A 15930-nucleotide genomic window follows, 5' to 3' on the forward strand; every position below is an offset into this window, starting at 1 on the left:
CATCCCTCTTGGGCACAGGCTCCCAGTGGTCATAATTGGTCTCGACTCGGAACCACCTGCGGCAGAGCACATTAACTAGTCTTATCCAGGGACAACCGTTAAATTTAAAAATAACCCCTACTTCAGCAAATAAAGATTTGATAAAGAGACTGTGATTCTACGCACGCTCCATTCAGAGGGTCAAGAGGCCAAATGTCCGCGGGGCCACCTCTGTTCCTGGTGATGACTACTCCCTCCTGGGGCGATGTACCCCCAACGATGTAATACACATCAGCAATGAGAGGAGTCTTGGCCAGCGTGTAAACAGCCGCTTCGAAGTCTTCGGACTCAGTCAGGGTCTAAAGAAAAAGACAAGGCGGTACCAGCAACCTCATCCAAGGGAAAGGACCGTGTTTCAGGACACACATTCCAGAGCGTAACCTCCTTATGCTAAGTCGGGCTGTAACCTGTAACTCTTCTGGCTTTATCCCGTTGTCATGGGGACTCCTAAGGGGAGAACAAAACAACTGTGACAAACTCCTCAGCTTTGACTGAGGAACATCTCTAGGGCAGCTCGTCAGCCAGTCCTACAACTGGGCTCACCCAGACTTGGCATGAGACAGACCACACCTCCCATTCATTGTTCTCCCTATAGCCACTGTGTGAGCTCTGCTCTGTACTAGACTGGAGGATGTTACTTTCCAATAACACAATAAAGACATCAACAGGCAACGGTGAAGTAAAGAAGGAAGAAGCCACAGCAGGGAGCCCATCTTAAGCACAAGAGCTCAAGGACCAAGAGACAAACAGGAGTCACACTGCGATGGCAGCTACAGGGGCTGGGGTGGTTGTGGGACTGAGTTCCAGGCCAATGAAGTCAACTGGCAATGACTTGGAATTGTGGCATGACGCCATTAGAATGAGGAGACAGACTAAGTCTACAAAGTCTGAGGCAAGCAGTGAAGGGGGTCATTTTCCAACTCCCCGCTTCCGTTTGGGCTCCTTCGCTAAACTGAGCGGCCAAGAACCCTCTGCATCAGGACCCTCCCACCCCTCCACCATCATGACCATTCCTGGTCACTTTCTGAGAGGAAGACATTTTGCAGACGCCATCCTATTAAGACACAGAGAAGTATGAGGATAGGAAAGGGGGCAGATGACAATTCAGGAGCTAGGGTCACCAAAGGCTCTCTCAACAAGGCACGAAAGTCCTCGAGACCCTGACAAGGCATTGTGAGTTCCCCAACCTACTACACATTGCTGGAAAGATGAGATATCTTTTTTTTTTTCTTTTCTTTTTTTTTCGGAGCTGGGGACTGAACCCAGGGCCTTGCACTTGCTAGGCAAGCGCTCTACCACTGAGCTAAATCCCCAACCCAAGATGAGATATCTTTATTACTCTCTTCACACTTATCCCGTGTGTCTTCTCTATGTCTCCATTCACCCCTTCCTTTTCTCCTTACTCTTGCTTTAAAGCAGCCCCATGCCTCTGCACGGATCAGAGCTGAGCTGGGTACGAATCACACCAGATTCTTGTCTCTATCCCAATAGGACAGAGCTGGTTAAAACCTGTCCTCATTACTGCTAAGCAGTCTCCAGCTTTGTCCTCGATGTTGATGTTTACTATGGAAACACAGATGCGTCTGGGAACACTGGAACGCTTCTTCTTAAGGGACAGTGATCGATCGTGTGAGGGAGGCGAAGCCACAGTGTGGTTACTCTGTGTAGACGGGCTCGGGAGCAGGGCAGAGCCCACACTACAGGTTACTCACTTTTCGGATAAGCCAGCTGATGGGCGAGTGTCCCAAGGAAAGCGCAGCAATCATGTTCTCCCACCACCAGCCTTTGTCTGCATGCATAAAGAAGCGTCAATCAGCCCAAGGTCCAAAACCATGCGCAGGAAAAATAATCTTATTAATCAAGTTTTTAAATGACGTTTATTTACATCCTTCATTTTACTGTGGACTTAGGTGAGGGTGAGCGCATGCCACAGCATGCATGTGGGTGTCAGAGGACGGCTTGCAAGAATCGGTTTCCTTCTTCCACTGTGTGGGCCCCGGGCATGAAACTCAGAGCCTCAGACTTGGCGTTTACTGGCTGAGTCACGCAGCTGGCCACCATTCACAAAATTTGTTTTCTTTCTAATATTATAATTTAATCTAATGTGTGAAAGAAATTTTAGCTAATGAAGAGTGATTTTACTAGTTAGTGTCCAGCTTTCAAAGGCCTGAATTTCCTCCATATATATATATATATATATATATATATATATAGAGAGAGAGAGAGAGAGAGAGAGAGAGAGAGAGAGAGTGTGGTGGGTTATGTGCATGTGCCCATGTACACAGTCTATGTGTGGAGATGATGAAAGGACAGCTTGAGGGAAGCTCTCTCTCCTCTCTCCTTCCATCTGGGTCCCAAGGATCAAGGTCACTAGGCTCGACAAGAAGTGCCTTTGCTGGCTGAGCCATCTTGGTGACCCCAAGCCTAAGGGACACTCGATCATAATAACATCATATACACAAGTGAACAAGTGAACGTATATATTCATACAATGACTATAGTTCGCTTCTAATAAACAAAAGTGTGCAGATAGTCACCGATTTTTCTTTTTTCCTCTTTTCTTTCTTTTTATTTTTTGAGGTAGGATCTTCCTAGATAGTCCAAGGCAGACTCTAACTGGATACTCTTCTGCCTCAGCCTACCGGTGTTGAGTACAGAGGTGTGCCGCCAGGCTTCGCTTCCCTCAGGTTTTGAAAACAGAATCTTTTGTGTCTGATACAACAGTGATTAAGTTAGATAAAATCATGAAATAATTACATCTCGGGCAAGATTAAATTTTATTCCTTTCAAGGGAATCTGCTCAACAGAGATTATGAAGGTTAGCGGACTTGTCCTTCTGCGGTAGCTTATAGCTTTGGTTGTGAGTCTAGCCTTTAACAGTTGAGCCATCTCTCCAGCCATTTCTGACCCAGCTTTAGCAAGTTTAAATATGACACAGCTCATCAAATTTGTACGTTACAGACTAACTCAGTTACTTAAAATTGCCCATATTCTCACAATCACTTTAACAAACATCTTAATTCACAAGGCAATGGAATCAAAGCCTGTCAAAGCCCATCATTTAAGTACACATATACATCTGCAGACATCATACTTAAAAACACCTCTTAGCCTTGTCATGCTGTGGCTGGAAGTCAGATTCATTCCTGACTGATGTGAATAAATACACGGAGATAAAACACTGAATGCTGTAGATGAGAGAGAGAGGAAGAAAGGGGGGGAGGGAGAGAGAGAGAAGAGAGGAAGGAAGAAAGGGGGGAGGGAGAGAGAGAGAAGAGAGGAAGGGAGGGAGAGATAAGAGGGAGGGAGGGAAGGAGAAAGGAGAAAGAGAAAGAGAGAGAGACAGAGAGAGAGAGAGAGGAGGAAAGGAGGTAAGGAAGGAGGAGGGAGGAGGGAGGGGAGAGGAAGAGAGAGAGAGAGAGAGGAGAGAGAGAGAGAGAGAGAGAGAGAGAGAGAGAGACCTATCAATGAGTCAATGACAGCATGATGCTAGTCAGGGGTCATTGGATGAGGAATGTAATAGGCATACTCTTTGCTCTCCTCACTAAGCCCCTAGGTTACCTCTCACTAAGCTGCAAGATGTCGCCTCTCTCTGGCTTTCTACATATTATAGAATGGAACAATGTTGCCTTGAGGTTTGGGCAATGACTCAGAGCTGTTAGCAAAGAACAACTTAACTGACTGAGCCTGAGAAATGCCTCTTCCACCCATTAGCCACCATTTCATTTTGTAGCCTCAGTTTCCAGCCCTGTATCCTGTCCATACAGGTCTCAAGGAAATGTTTGAGTGCCTGCGTGTTAAATCCAGGACGTTCATAAATGTTGCTTGTGGACAGGAAAATGGATCTCTGGATGAATTCAATAGCATCCACTGTGGTGTTCTTCTGACTTTATCTTAACCCGACACAGTTCAGTCTCTACTGAGAAGCCAAAGTAAGGGTCAAAAACATAAACCAGGCCTAGGCATGGTGGTGCTTTTGCAATCCCAGCATTCAGGAGGCTGACACGAGAGGATCCCAGTAGCGTGTCTGTGTGTGTGTGTGTGTGTGTGTGTGTGTGTGTGTGTGTGTGTGTGTGTGTGTGAGAGAGAGAGAGAGAGACAGAGACAGAGACAGAGACACAGAGAGACAGAGAGAGACAGAGACAGAGACAGAGACACAGAGAGAGAGAGCTGTTCACTCTGTCCTAGAATTCTCCTACGGCTTCTTCTATTATGGTTAAAAGTCCAGACACTCACTATGGCCACCGTCTCCTCAGCATCTCCGATGTCCTCCCTGCCTCGACTGCACAGACTGTCTCATTTCTGTGACGTACCCACAGTGACACCAGTGGTCTTTTCCGTGACTTTCAGACCACCCAGATGATCTCCTCTGGCCTCCGTAGACCCAGACTGGGATCCCAAGGGTGGGGGAAGGCCCATCCCCACCCCATGTCTCTGTGCCTTTGGTTCTAACCAGCACCCGAGCTCACCCTCAGCTCTCACAGGCTACTTTCTATCTCCCCTCACTGAGTGGAGGTCTCTGGCACTGGAAGGTTCCTTTTCAGAATCTGCTGGTTGAGCCAGTGAGGGACGCACCCAGAAAACCTCAAGGATTTGGTTTAAAATGCTCAAGAGTTTGTTTTAATTACCTCGTTCATCACCAGAAATTGTAAACTTGTGGGGACTTTGACCTGTCCACAGTCCTACATAGCCAACAAAAGTGGTCGCCGTGAATACAATCTGAAAGTGGGAAAGAAAAGACATTACTTTACCACCCAACAGAATATATGCTGAAATCACTTAATTTCCTTGCAGTCCCCAGCACTTTTTGTTAGTTAGTTAGTTAGTTAGTTAGTTAGTTAGTTAGTTAGTTGTTAGGTGTTAGTTGTTGAGACAAGGCTTTACTATGTAGGCCAGGGTAGCCTGGAACTTGCTATGTTGGCCAAGCCGGCCTTGAACTCACAGAGATCTGCTTACCTCTGCCTCTCCTGAGTGCTGGGATTAAAAGTGTTTGCCACCATACCTAGTCTCCTGGATTTTTTTTTTTTAAAAAAGAGGTTTGAACATAATAGAATGAAACTCTGGAACAGCATTCTAGAACAAAAGTTCTTAGCCAAGTTGGGGGAAGTATCAAAGGGCAGATTCAGCAAATAAAGTAGATGGGTATCTGTCTGTCTGTCTATCAATCAATCATCTATCTACCTATCTATCTCTCTATTTATCTATCTATCTAGAGTTTTTAAGATAGGGTTTTCCTGTGTAGGCCTGGCTGTCCTGGAACTCACCAGGCTGGTCTCAAACTCAGAGATGGGCCTGCTTCTGCCTCCCAAGTGCTGGGACTAAATGTGTGTACCCTCATGCCTGGCTTTCCAAACTGCTTCTTAGTAAACGTGCTTGGCAGGACAAGAAGTAATGGTGGTGCCTGTGACTTTCTCAGAGGACCTTGCTGGTCCTTGTACACGAGTGAATGTGGTCATAGACAGACGACACCATCCACAATGTCACTATGCGGGAGTCATGGTGGTTACCAGACTCTGCTCAGTCAGACTACTGAAAAATTTAACATAACCGATTGCTTCTAACCCTTTGCATTCTGTGTGTCTTACTTTTATTAAATATATCTTTTTTTTTTCTTTTTTTTTCGGAGCTGGGGACCGAACCCAGGGCCTTGCGCGTGCTAGGCAAGCGCTCTACCACTGAGCTAAATCCCCAACCCCTGTGTCTTACTTTTAGTAAGACTTCCATACTAAACGTAGCAAATGGGGCCTGACTGAAAACTTGTTTGGAGCTCATGACGAGAGACAAACACTCTACAGGTACGCTCTGTGGAATTAAGGACGTGCAAGCTCTGTGGGGGACCAAGTGGAGCAGCTCACCAGAAGAGCCACTTGTAGTGTAAATGCTTTAAAAGCCACCCTACATCCAGCTTTTGCTTAACCCTATGTTCATCATGGTAACAAGTCACAGCTGCAGTGGCTGAAAGATACCTTGGGCAATAGTCTTCCACACCAGGCTTTGTTCATTAAAGGGAGAATTCAGAAGGTGCTCAGTTTGTAATTTTTTTTTTTTTTTTTTTTTTTGGTGTTGGGGACCGAACCCAGGGCCTTGTGGTTGCTAGGCAAGCGCTCTACCACTGAGCCAAATCCCCAACCCCGCTCAGTTTGTATTGTTAATAAAAGCTAACTAATATCTCTTGTTCGTTTGTTTGTTTGTTTGTTTTCAAGACAGTGTTTCTCTGTGTAACAGCCCTGGCTGTCCTGGAATTCACTTGGTAGACCAGGCTGGCCTCAAACTCACAGAGATCCACCTGCCTCTACCTCCCAAGTGCTGGGGTTCAAGGCATACATCATCACCACAGCCCAGCTTGGCTGACTAAGCTTTTTATATTCTGAGAAGTTAAATAAACCTAGAGTCGTGTTATTTTTATTTTTAAGACAGTATCAAAGTTAGACGTGGTGATGTATGACTTTAATCCCAACACCCTGCACCTAGGAGGCAGAGGAAGACAGGTATCTGTGAGTTTGAGGCCAGTCTTATCTACACAGTGAGTTTCAGGACAGTCAGGGCTACACAGAGGGACCCTATCTCACTAACAAAACCAAACCAAACTTAATATTAAACTAATAACCTTGCTTACAGGGCTATTCAGATTCAATCCACTTGGCTCTGAAATTAGCTTAGGGTGATTGAACTGTGTGGAAGAAGGCGTTGGTTTCCTAAATGACTTTTCCCCTAGACTTCCGGAGTGCCCCCTTGAAGGCCCCACATCTTCCTGAGTGCCTCCTTGAAGACCCCTCCCCCATTCACAGGAGTGCAATGGGAGCACATTAACCCAGCAATCGAAACTGAGGAGATGGCTCTGTGGTTAAAAACATACACCGCTCTTGCAAAGGACCAGAGTTCAGGTCCCATAAAAACCTACAATAGAGTTACAAAGAAACAACTTAAAACAAACGAACAGGGCTGGAGAGATGGCTCAGAGGTTAAGAGCACTGACTTCTCTTCCTGAGGTCCTGAGTTCAAATCCCAGCAACCACATGGTGGCTCACAACCATCTGTAATGGGATCTGATGCCCTCTTCTGGTGTGTCTGAAGACAGTGACAGTGTACTCATATACATGAAATAAATAAATCTTTAAAAAACAAACAAACAAAAAAACCAAAAAATCACCACCTCCACCAAAAACAACCCACAAAGCTCTCTTAGGGGCTCAGTAGTTTAGAGCATTTGCTGCTCTTCCAAAGGACATGGGTTCAGTTCCAGCCACACATGTTGGCTCACGGTTGATTTCAACTCCAGTTCTATGGGGTCTACCTCCCTCCTCTGGCCTCCGAGGGCACTTGTACACACGTGGGGCACCCAGTTGCACAGACACACAGGTAAAATAATAAAATCAAATAATAAAACCTCGTTACAATGCAACCATAGGGGAAAACAAAAGGAATCCAAAAAGTCCCGCAATCCTCCGTCACATCGTTCACACCATCCGCCCTCAGTCCTGAGGGGACACACCCTCAACTCCCAAGGAGGCAGGAACGGAGTTAGTGAACCAAAGCCACATACCCTGATGCTTACAATCTATGGCTGAGCGACGGCCCTTGGGAATAGCAGGGGCTGAGGGCTGAGGTCCACTCCCACCTTACATGGCTCCACTCCTACACGGTGTAGGGCACGTGAGTCTCTTAGGCCTGGTGTGTTTCTGCTAAGCCATCTCTCCAGCCCTGTACAGCCTGCTCTGAATTTAGCAAAAGACATTTTCTTTCTTTCTTTTTTTTCTTTAGTTCTTTGTACAAAAACAACACCCAGGTGTAAGCTGCATGGATTTGGGAACCGTCACCTAAGCACCATAAACAAAGCCACAGCACAGACTATTCCCATGGGATCTTCCGCGTAAGCAGGAGCTAATGAAGCAACAGCCATCGGATAAATACTTCAGGTTAACTACATTTAGTTCTTGGGCGCTAAGAATATTTCCTCATTATAGAGCATAGAAAGACACAAAGCAGTCAACTGACATAGCCATTCCATCACTCCGTTGAGATATTTTAGCAGATCTCCTCCAAGAATCAATTAGGGTGTCTGCAGAGAAGACAGCAGTTACAGGCACTCACTGCTCTTGCAGAGGTCCTGGGTCTGGTTTTGAGAACCTACTGAAGGCAGCTCACTGTAACCCCCATTCCAAGGGACCTGTGCCTCCTTCTGGCTTCTCCAGATTCCTGTATGCACGTGGTCTCACACATTTACACTTAAAATAAAAAATAAATAAGCAAATATGTAATTTTTTTTAAAAAAAGAACCGATTATGGGTTTGTACTACCACTGTTACCGCATGCAAATGTTCTTTTGAAGTGAACGACAACAACAAAAAAAAATTGTCGATTAATGTCAAAGTAAGGGAACAAACCCGAGAAAGGAGAAACGTTCATTAAATATTTCTGTATTGCTTGAATCTTTTATGAGCGAAAGGTTTTCTCTATCAGGTGACCAAAGGAGTATTCAGCAAATATGCTTTATTATTGCTGAATCAACGCAGAATGCGAAGAACAAAGAGAGTTTATAACCCTTGTCCTTAAGGCCCAAACCATGCCTTCCCAGGCTCCTTTCTGTTGCTCGGCACCATACACGCTGCGCATCCCATCACCACTGATCAAAGCTGCTCTCTAGGCGTTTAAAGTCACGTGACTATAGTCCCCAGGAGGGCCTGATGCCGTGGAGGTCAAAGGAGCGCAACAAATCCCCTGGAACTGGAATTATGAGTGGTTTTCAGGCACCATGTAGGTGCTGGAACTGAACCCAGGTCCTATGCAAGAGCGGCCAGTGTCCTTAGCCACTGCCACCCCAGGATTCAGCCACCGTTTATCCAGACCTACGAGCTTTACACAGAGGACTTCATTTAATCATAACAGCCATTTCCCTGAAGCAAACGTTAACGTCTCTGAGCTAGAGCCTGCGGAACCGGATTGAGACACTTTCTACTAAGTCCAGCTTTGCACGGTTTTGAGGATCCAAACTCTGGTCCTCACATTTGCACGGCAAGTACTTCATCCCCTGAGCCATCTCCCCCAGCCTGCTGTTTGGCTCTTTCCGGGAGAAGCACCTAAGTTAGCAGGCCTGGCAAAGGATTCTTATCCCAGATGAAATGCCCTGCCGATTTCTGTATCTCATTCGCTTGGTTGTTCCTGCCACTGACCTCTCTCTGCAAGTTGTGCGCATGGCTATTCCTACCCCTGATCTCTGCATGTTGTGTGCATGCCTGTTCCTGATCTCTGACTGTCGCGCGCATGGCTGTACCTGCCCGTTCTTTACAAACTGCACGTCTGCCGTCATCTTTCGCAAGGCATTTCCAAAAGGATAGTCCAGGTTCCGGCCATGGTAAATACGGCCTTGGGAGTCTTGGGCCACAATACTGGTGCAGAATCTGAGCAAAGGAAAAGCCCAACATGAATGAAAGCAACCAAAACAAAGACAGTGAGATTTCTGTCTTTAAAACAAACCCTCAAAGCATCAGGTTTTCTTGCTTACCGCTGGCATAAATGCTATAATATACTCTTGTACGAGAATATGGAACTACAGTTCCTGCTGGAAAATACAATTGGACAGAATGCAACTGATATGGATATACCAAACGAGAGTTTCATCTTCCCCCATGTCCCGTGTGTATGCGGGGCACAGCTAGATAGACCGCTGAACTCTGTTCATCTCTCTGCTTGCTGGTACGTTACCTATTAACACGTTATTATATAACCCAATTAGCTAGCCCAAGTGACCCTGTTCCGTAATGCATTGTTAGAGCAAACATGCGCGCGCGCGCGCGCGCGCACGCACACACACACACACACACACACACACACACACACACACATACACACACGTGAAAAGGAACTCCAGGCTGGGCATAGTGACAGAAGTCTTTAAACCCAGAACTTGGAAGGCAGAGGCAGGTAGATTTCTGTGAATTTGAGGGGCCTGGTCTACAGAGACAGTTTCCAGCCCAGACAGGGCAATCCTGTCATAAAATCAATCAATCTTTTTAAACAAACTTTTTTGTATTACTGATTTTGTGTAATGATTCAAGATGACTTTTAAAAAGTTTTAAATTAATTTTTTAAATTTAATTTTTAAATTAATGTTACTTTATAATTAGGAAAAAAACAAGTATTACCTCACTGGTTTGTCTAAAGAAGAAAGCTTGGGGGCTGGAGAGATGCCTCAGGGGTTAAGAGCACTGACTGCTCTTCCAGAGGTCCTGAGTTCAAATCCCAGCAACGACATGGTGACTCACAACCATCTGTAATGGGATCTGATGCCCTCTTCTGGTGTGTCTGAAGACAGCAACAGTGTACTCATATATAATAAATAAATAAATCGAAGAAGAGGAGGAGGAGGAGGGGGAGGGGGGAGGGGAAGGGGGAAGGGGAAAGGGAAGAACGCTTGGTGAGGTTTCAACTCTTAAGGTTTCTGATCTTGACCTGGAAGGCTCTCTTAGGGTTGGGAAGCCAGGTGAGTTTGTGAGTGGTTAACATTTGTAGAAGTGCTCTTAAAAGTGATATTTTCTAAATGGTGGCAAGGTGAGCACCATTGCCAAATCTTCTCTGGGCGCGCCCCGGCACTCGCCATCTAGACCAGACTTGCCTCAGACTCAGAGGTTTTCCTGCCTCTTTGTCCCAAGTGCCAGGATCAAAAAGGCACGCACCACCATTCCTGGTGTGCAAGTCTTTCAATGTGACCTCTCCTGCAGGAGCACAGGGGACAAGGACAGGCCTCTGCTTTGGGAGAGGTACTTTGGGTATGGAGAGACTTGTAGTGAGCAGCCTTGGACCTCACCAGCAAGCGACCCCTCAGAGGCTTGGTTTCCACATCATCACACAGAAAATCCCACCTTCCCCACAGGGCTGTGCTTCGACTCAGTAGTGCAGAGTTAGCGCTCTCCCACAACCAGCCTTCAGGCCTGAGAGCAGAGCCCTTCCTACCTGAACCAGAGGGCGCTTTAAAAAGAAAATGAGGCAATTTAAGGAACACCTGAATCCGAGACGCAGCATTAGAATCCTTTCACTGGAATGCTCGCTTTAATCTGCTCCCATCTCAGACTCAGTGAGAGATGCTCTCTGGTTTTTCTCATTTACTAAGCCACAAAAGAGGACACAGTTGGAGGTGGGGGAACAAGGTGGTAGGGTTACCTGAGTCCCCTTTGAGCATGTGAGTTTAGCAGTGGCTCCTTTCCCAGGGTAAAGCAATTAAAATACTTCTTAGGAACTGTGCTCCTCTGAGGTGGGGAAGTTGCCATAGTTTGTTATTCCAAGAACTTCCCCTCCATCTCTTTAAAAAAAATATTTTAATTAATTAATTAATTTTTGAGAGATAGATAGATAGATAGATAGATAGATAGATAGATAGATAGATAGATAGGAGGTTTTTCTGTGTAACAACCCTGGCTGTCCTGGAACTCACTTTGTAGACAAGACCAGCCTTGAAGTCATAGAGTTCAAGCGCCTGCCTCTGCCTCCTAAATGTTGGAATTAAAGGCCTGAGCAACACGCACCTCTGGGCTGCCCCTCCTTCTTCTCAAGGTAGCCAGAAGCTATAAGCACCTACTGGACGCAGGGTACAGCACTCCCATAGACCAAGCACTGTGGAAGCTGAGGCAGCAGGATCAACAGGAGGAGGCCAGTCTCAGTTACACAGGGCGATCCTGACTCAGAAAACAAACAAAGCAATCATCTGGAAGGCAGAAACAAACCTAGGTGGCCCTCTCTTCACCCAGGACCTGTGGCTGAATCCACAAACGTTTAAGGACCCTCCTGCACTCTGCCTAGGATCAAACATTTCACATCGATGCTGGTGTAGTCCTCTGTGACTTTGGCCCTGGCGAAAGCAGGCTCTTGAAAAGCAGTGTGAGAAAGAGCTCGGTGAGGATCACACCAAAGGCTAAGGAGAGCCTCACATTAACAAAAGGTGAGCCCACTGCAGGGCCATAGTGTGTATGAAGAATATAGTTCCAAAACCATTTTGGACAGTGCATTTTGAGCAGGGTTTTTTGGAGGGTGTAGGTAGATTTGCACCTATTTGTAACAAGTGGATGCCAACATGCCAGAGGACACCGATCTCAGGCAAACAGGGCTTCTTTATCGAACACAAGCCCCACCCCCACCCCAAGCCCCACCCCCACCCCATAAGACTGATGGATCAGGGATGCAGTCTTAACTCGGGAGCTAAGCTGCGCCCACCAGCCAGAATCCTACAGAGCTTCTAAGCCTGAAATCCTTCTTGTCTTAACTTTTCTACCAAGACGTCCATGTCAAGTAGAACGTCAATTCCCAGGGAGGTCTTGGGAACTTAAACTTTATTCCATCCCTACTCAAAATGGAAGTCTTATTCTACATAGCTTCTTATATTGGTGCAGGTGTCTTTTTTATGGGAGGGTCCACTTCCGGAGCAATTTGTAAAGGCAAGAAACTGTGAAAGCTCACATGTAAGTGCAGTAAGTAAATGCTGGGCGGTTGGTTCCGGTCCAAGCTTATTGTGGCTGTCTGTACAAAGCAGTTCTAACTGACCTCCATTGCGATTGGTTTCCAAGAACACCAAGGCACAGAGCCTACCAGAATCTGCAACCAGCTCGGGCAGGAGAGTTTCCTAGTAACGGCACCTGAGAAAGTTTCCTTATACATTAGTAACTGCAGAATGGCTGACTAGACACGCAACAGTTCCCAGGCCTTAAGGGTTTGGAAAGTGAGACGCCATCTAGATCGGTGACAAGATAAAAGGAAGAGCAGCCACTTCACTCTGAAAGTCCACGAGGCTCATGCTGCTCTGATTTCCCTGGGGAGTCAGAGACCTAAGGTGACTTCCAAAGTGCAGTCAGTATCTTGTCTAATCTCAAGGCAAACATAGCTCCTCCACTCACTGTGGGTGGCGCAAGTCCCCAACAGGTGACGATTAATTGACTTTAATCCATCCTAGCTAGGGATACTTACGCGGAAGCCTCATAGGCCAGGTTGACCAAGACACCCTCTGCCAGGCTGAGGTTGAGGTAGTCACATATGCCGCGGATCTCGGAGGTGAAGGGCTGAGGCAGGAAGCTCTCCACCTTCCGCACGATTTCTCCGATCATCTCGAGGATCCACTGGGGAACCCTGTCGCTAGAAACGAAAGAGCGCGAAGCTCGTTTCTCCTCTCAGCATGGCCCGTGACGTGTGTGTGAAGGAGGAGAGAGGAATGTTGAGAATATAGATTATTTTCAGAGCGGAAGCACTGCGCTGTGCCGCTCCATTCCCAGCGTCCAAACCAGAGGGAATAAACCCGGCACGGGAGTGCAGGGCTTTAATCCCAGCTACTCAGGAGGCTGAGGCAGGAGGATTGTAAGTAAGAGCAACATATGTTTCACAGCGAGATTTTCTTTCTTTCTGGTTTTTTTTTTCCCTCCCATCATAACATTTCTATTCATTATTTAGGAATTTCATACAATGCATCCCGATCACACGCTTCCTATTTCCTCTCGGGTTCACCCTCCCTCTTGCCCCTGCCCCCCCCTCAAAAACAAAACAAAACAAACCACCAAATCCAATGTAGGTTGTCCATATACTCATTGGGGTATAGTCGAAGTCCCAGCGAGACTTTCGAAATGAAAATTATAAGGGCTGAGATACACCCAATGGAGAGCGATCACCACCACCTCCAGTGCCAACCACCATGAAAGAGGAGGAAAGCCAATTAGCTTGGTCCGGGATGAGGAGGCTCGTGGGCTGCATGCCCTACGCCGCACCTTAGCATACTGGGTGACACCTTGTGCGTTATCATAACGTGTGGTGACGCGCGCGCCACCGGAGACCCCCCCGAACTGGAGAGCCGAACCCCCCTTGCTGTGTCAGCCACCCGCTGGGCGCTGCACAGAACAGTGGGGAGGACGGCGGTGCTGCGGTGAGAGGGCAGGGGTGCAGCACCAGGGAAAGAGCGGAGCTTGACTGCAAGTTCACCGGACTGGTCCCGCGCTCACCCAATAACCTGCGCCACCGCGGCGCGCACGAAGTCTGGGTCGTAGTGCTGCAGCATCGGCAGCCAGCGCAGCTCCGGGGCCGCGTCCAGACTGACGTTGAAGAGAGGCGGAGTGCCCGGGACGGTCGCCGACAGCCAGGGATCCGACAGCGACAGCAGCAGCAACAGAGCCAGCGCCAGGTGTGCCCCATGGCACGCGGCCCGGGTGGCTGGGGTCCCCATGGCTCGGGCTGCTGAGGTCACTACCGGACCAATGAGCTTTTGTAGTGTTGGAGAAGCGGAGTGGAAGTATTGGGGCGGTGCTAGCACCGAAGGCGGGGCCTGCGTTAGGTCGCTCCACCCGGTCAGAAACCCAAGCACTGACAAGGCCTCCTGCTCCAGAGGGATGGGACCGGCCTCTCACTCACAGCTAGAAGCAGTGTCACACCTCTGTGGGCTAAGAGTGTGAGCTTTGATGTGTATGTAGTATGTAGTTTGTAGTATGTAAAAGTATGTAAAAGTGGATGTAGTTAATAACTGTGCTACGTGTAGGGCCAGGCCTCACCAGCACCCGCCAGACTATCCCAGACTCCAGAGCAGTTTCTCAGTCAGTATCCTTAGGGAAGATATCACACGTACTTTGTAGTTTGGTGACCAAGACCGCACGATCCTGCCCAAGGCCCTAAAGATGCTTTAAGCTTTAAGATCTTAAGATTGAGATCATTGTTACCAGGAAGTGTCTTTTCCCCAAAATTGTGCTGTACTTAAACGCCTAAAGAATACACTGCCCAGTGTCAGACTCTGTTTGAACCAGCACCAGCGTACTGGCTGGTTCTGTGTCAACTTGACTCAAGCTAGAGTCGTCAGAGGAGGAGCCTCAGCTGAGAGGATGCCTCTATGAAATCTATCTGTAAGGCAGTTTCTCAATTAGCAATCAATGGGAGAGAGCCCAGCCCTCTTGTGGGTGGTGCCGATCCTGGGTTCTACAAGAAAGCAAGCTGAAGAAGGCATGCGGAGGGAGCTAGTAAGCAGCACCCTTCCATGGCCTCTGCATCGGCTCTGGCTTCCGGGTTCCGGCCCCGCTTGAATTCCTGTCCTGACTTCCTCCAATGATGGACTATGATCTGGAAGTGTAGGCCAAACGGGATGGTTTGTGTGTGCTCGGCCCAGGGAGTGGCATGATTAGAAAGTGTGGCCCGGTTGGAGTAGGTGTGACCTTGTTGGAGTAGGCGTGTCAATGTGTTTGTGGGCTTTAAGACCCTCATCCTAGCTGCCTGGAAGCCAGTCTTCTGCTAGCAGCCTTCAGGTAAAGATGCAGATCTCTCAAGCTCCTCCTGCACCATGCCTGCTTGGATGCTGCCATGTTCCTGCCTTGATGATAATGGACTGAACCTCTGAACCTGTTAGCCAGCCCCAAGTAAATGTTGCCCTGATAAGAGTTGCCTTGGTCATGGTGTCTGTTCACAGCAGTAAAACCCTAACTAAGACAACCAAATAAACCTTTTCCTCCCCAACTTGCCTTTTGGTCATGGTGTCTGTTCACAGCAATAAAAACCCTAAGTAAGACAACTGGCTACTGAGTGGAGCTGAACTAGGTTCCTTCTTGCCTGACACAGATTGTTTCGCTGCTGGCTGTCGCATTTGCAGAGACCCCCACATGGCTCTAAACAACAGAAGCTTTTTAACAGAAAAATAATAAATTATGAAAGATTGAATAAAGAATGCAACATGTGAAAAGATGGGAAATTCATTTATGAAGAATTTAATGCACAGCTGGGGAGACAACCCACTTGGAGCCCACCTGCCACACAGACTTGAAGACCTGAACTTGGGTCCAGCACCCATGTGAAAAGCCAGGCCTGAGATCCCAGTGTCAGGGAGGCAGAGACCGAAGGACCCCAGGCCAGTCCACCCCAACGGCCTCTTGCTGAGATGGAACTAAA

General features: G+C 47.5%; 1 protein-coding gene across 1 annotated transcript in view; it reads right to left on the reverse strand.

Annotated features, from left to right (window-relative positions):
• The window catches only part of Naaa (N-acylethanolamine acid amidase), a 17817-nt gene extending 3512 nt beyond the window's left edge, over positions 1-14305 (reverse strand). Inside the window, exons 1-7 of the mRNA XM_032916832.1 lie at positions 14010-14305; positions 12991-13155; positions 9311-9437; positions 4668-4758; positions 1752-1828; positions 166-338; positions 1-56 (exon numbers count right to left, since the gene is read on the reverse strand). The exon at positions 1-56 is cut by the window's left edge and continues 7 nt beyond it. Of these exons, the coding sequence (XP_032772723.1) occupies positions 1-56; positions 166-338; positions 1752-1828; positions 4668-4758; positions 9311-9437; positions 12991-13155; positions 14010-14230 (910 nt within the window). The 5' untranslated portion in view covers positions 14231-14305. The remainder of the gene's footprint in view (positions 57-165; positions 339-1751; positions 1829-4667; positions 4759-9310; positions 9438-12990; positions 13156-14009) is intronic.
• Between the last annotated feature and the right edge of the window lie 1625 nt (positions 14306-15930).

Source organism: Rattus rattus, chromosome 11, assembly GCF_011064425.1.
Source record: "Rattus rattus isolate New Zealand chromosome 11, Rrattus_CSIRO_v1, whole genome shotgun sequence".
Taxonomy (NCBI): domain Eukaryota; kingdom Metazoa; phylum Chordata; class Mammalia; order Rodentia; family Muridae; genus Rattus; species Rattus rattus.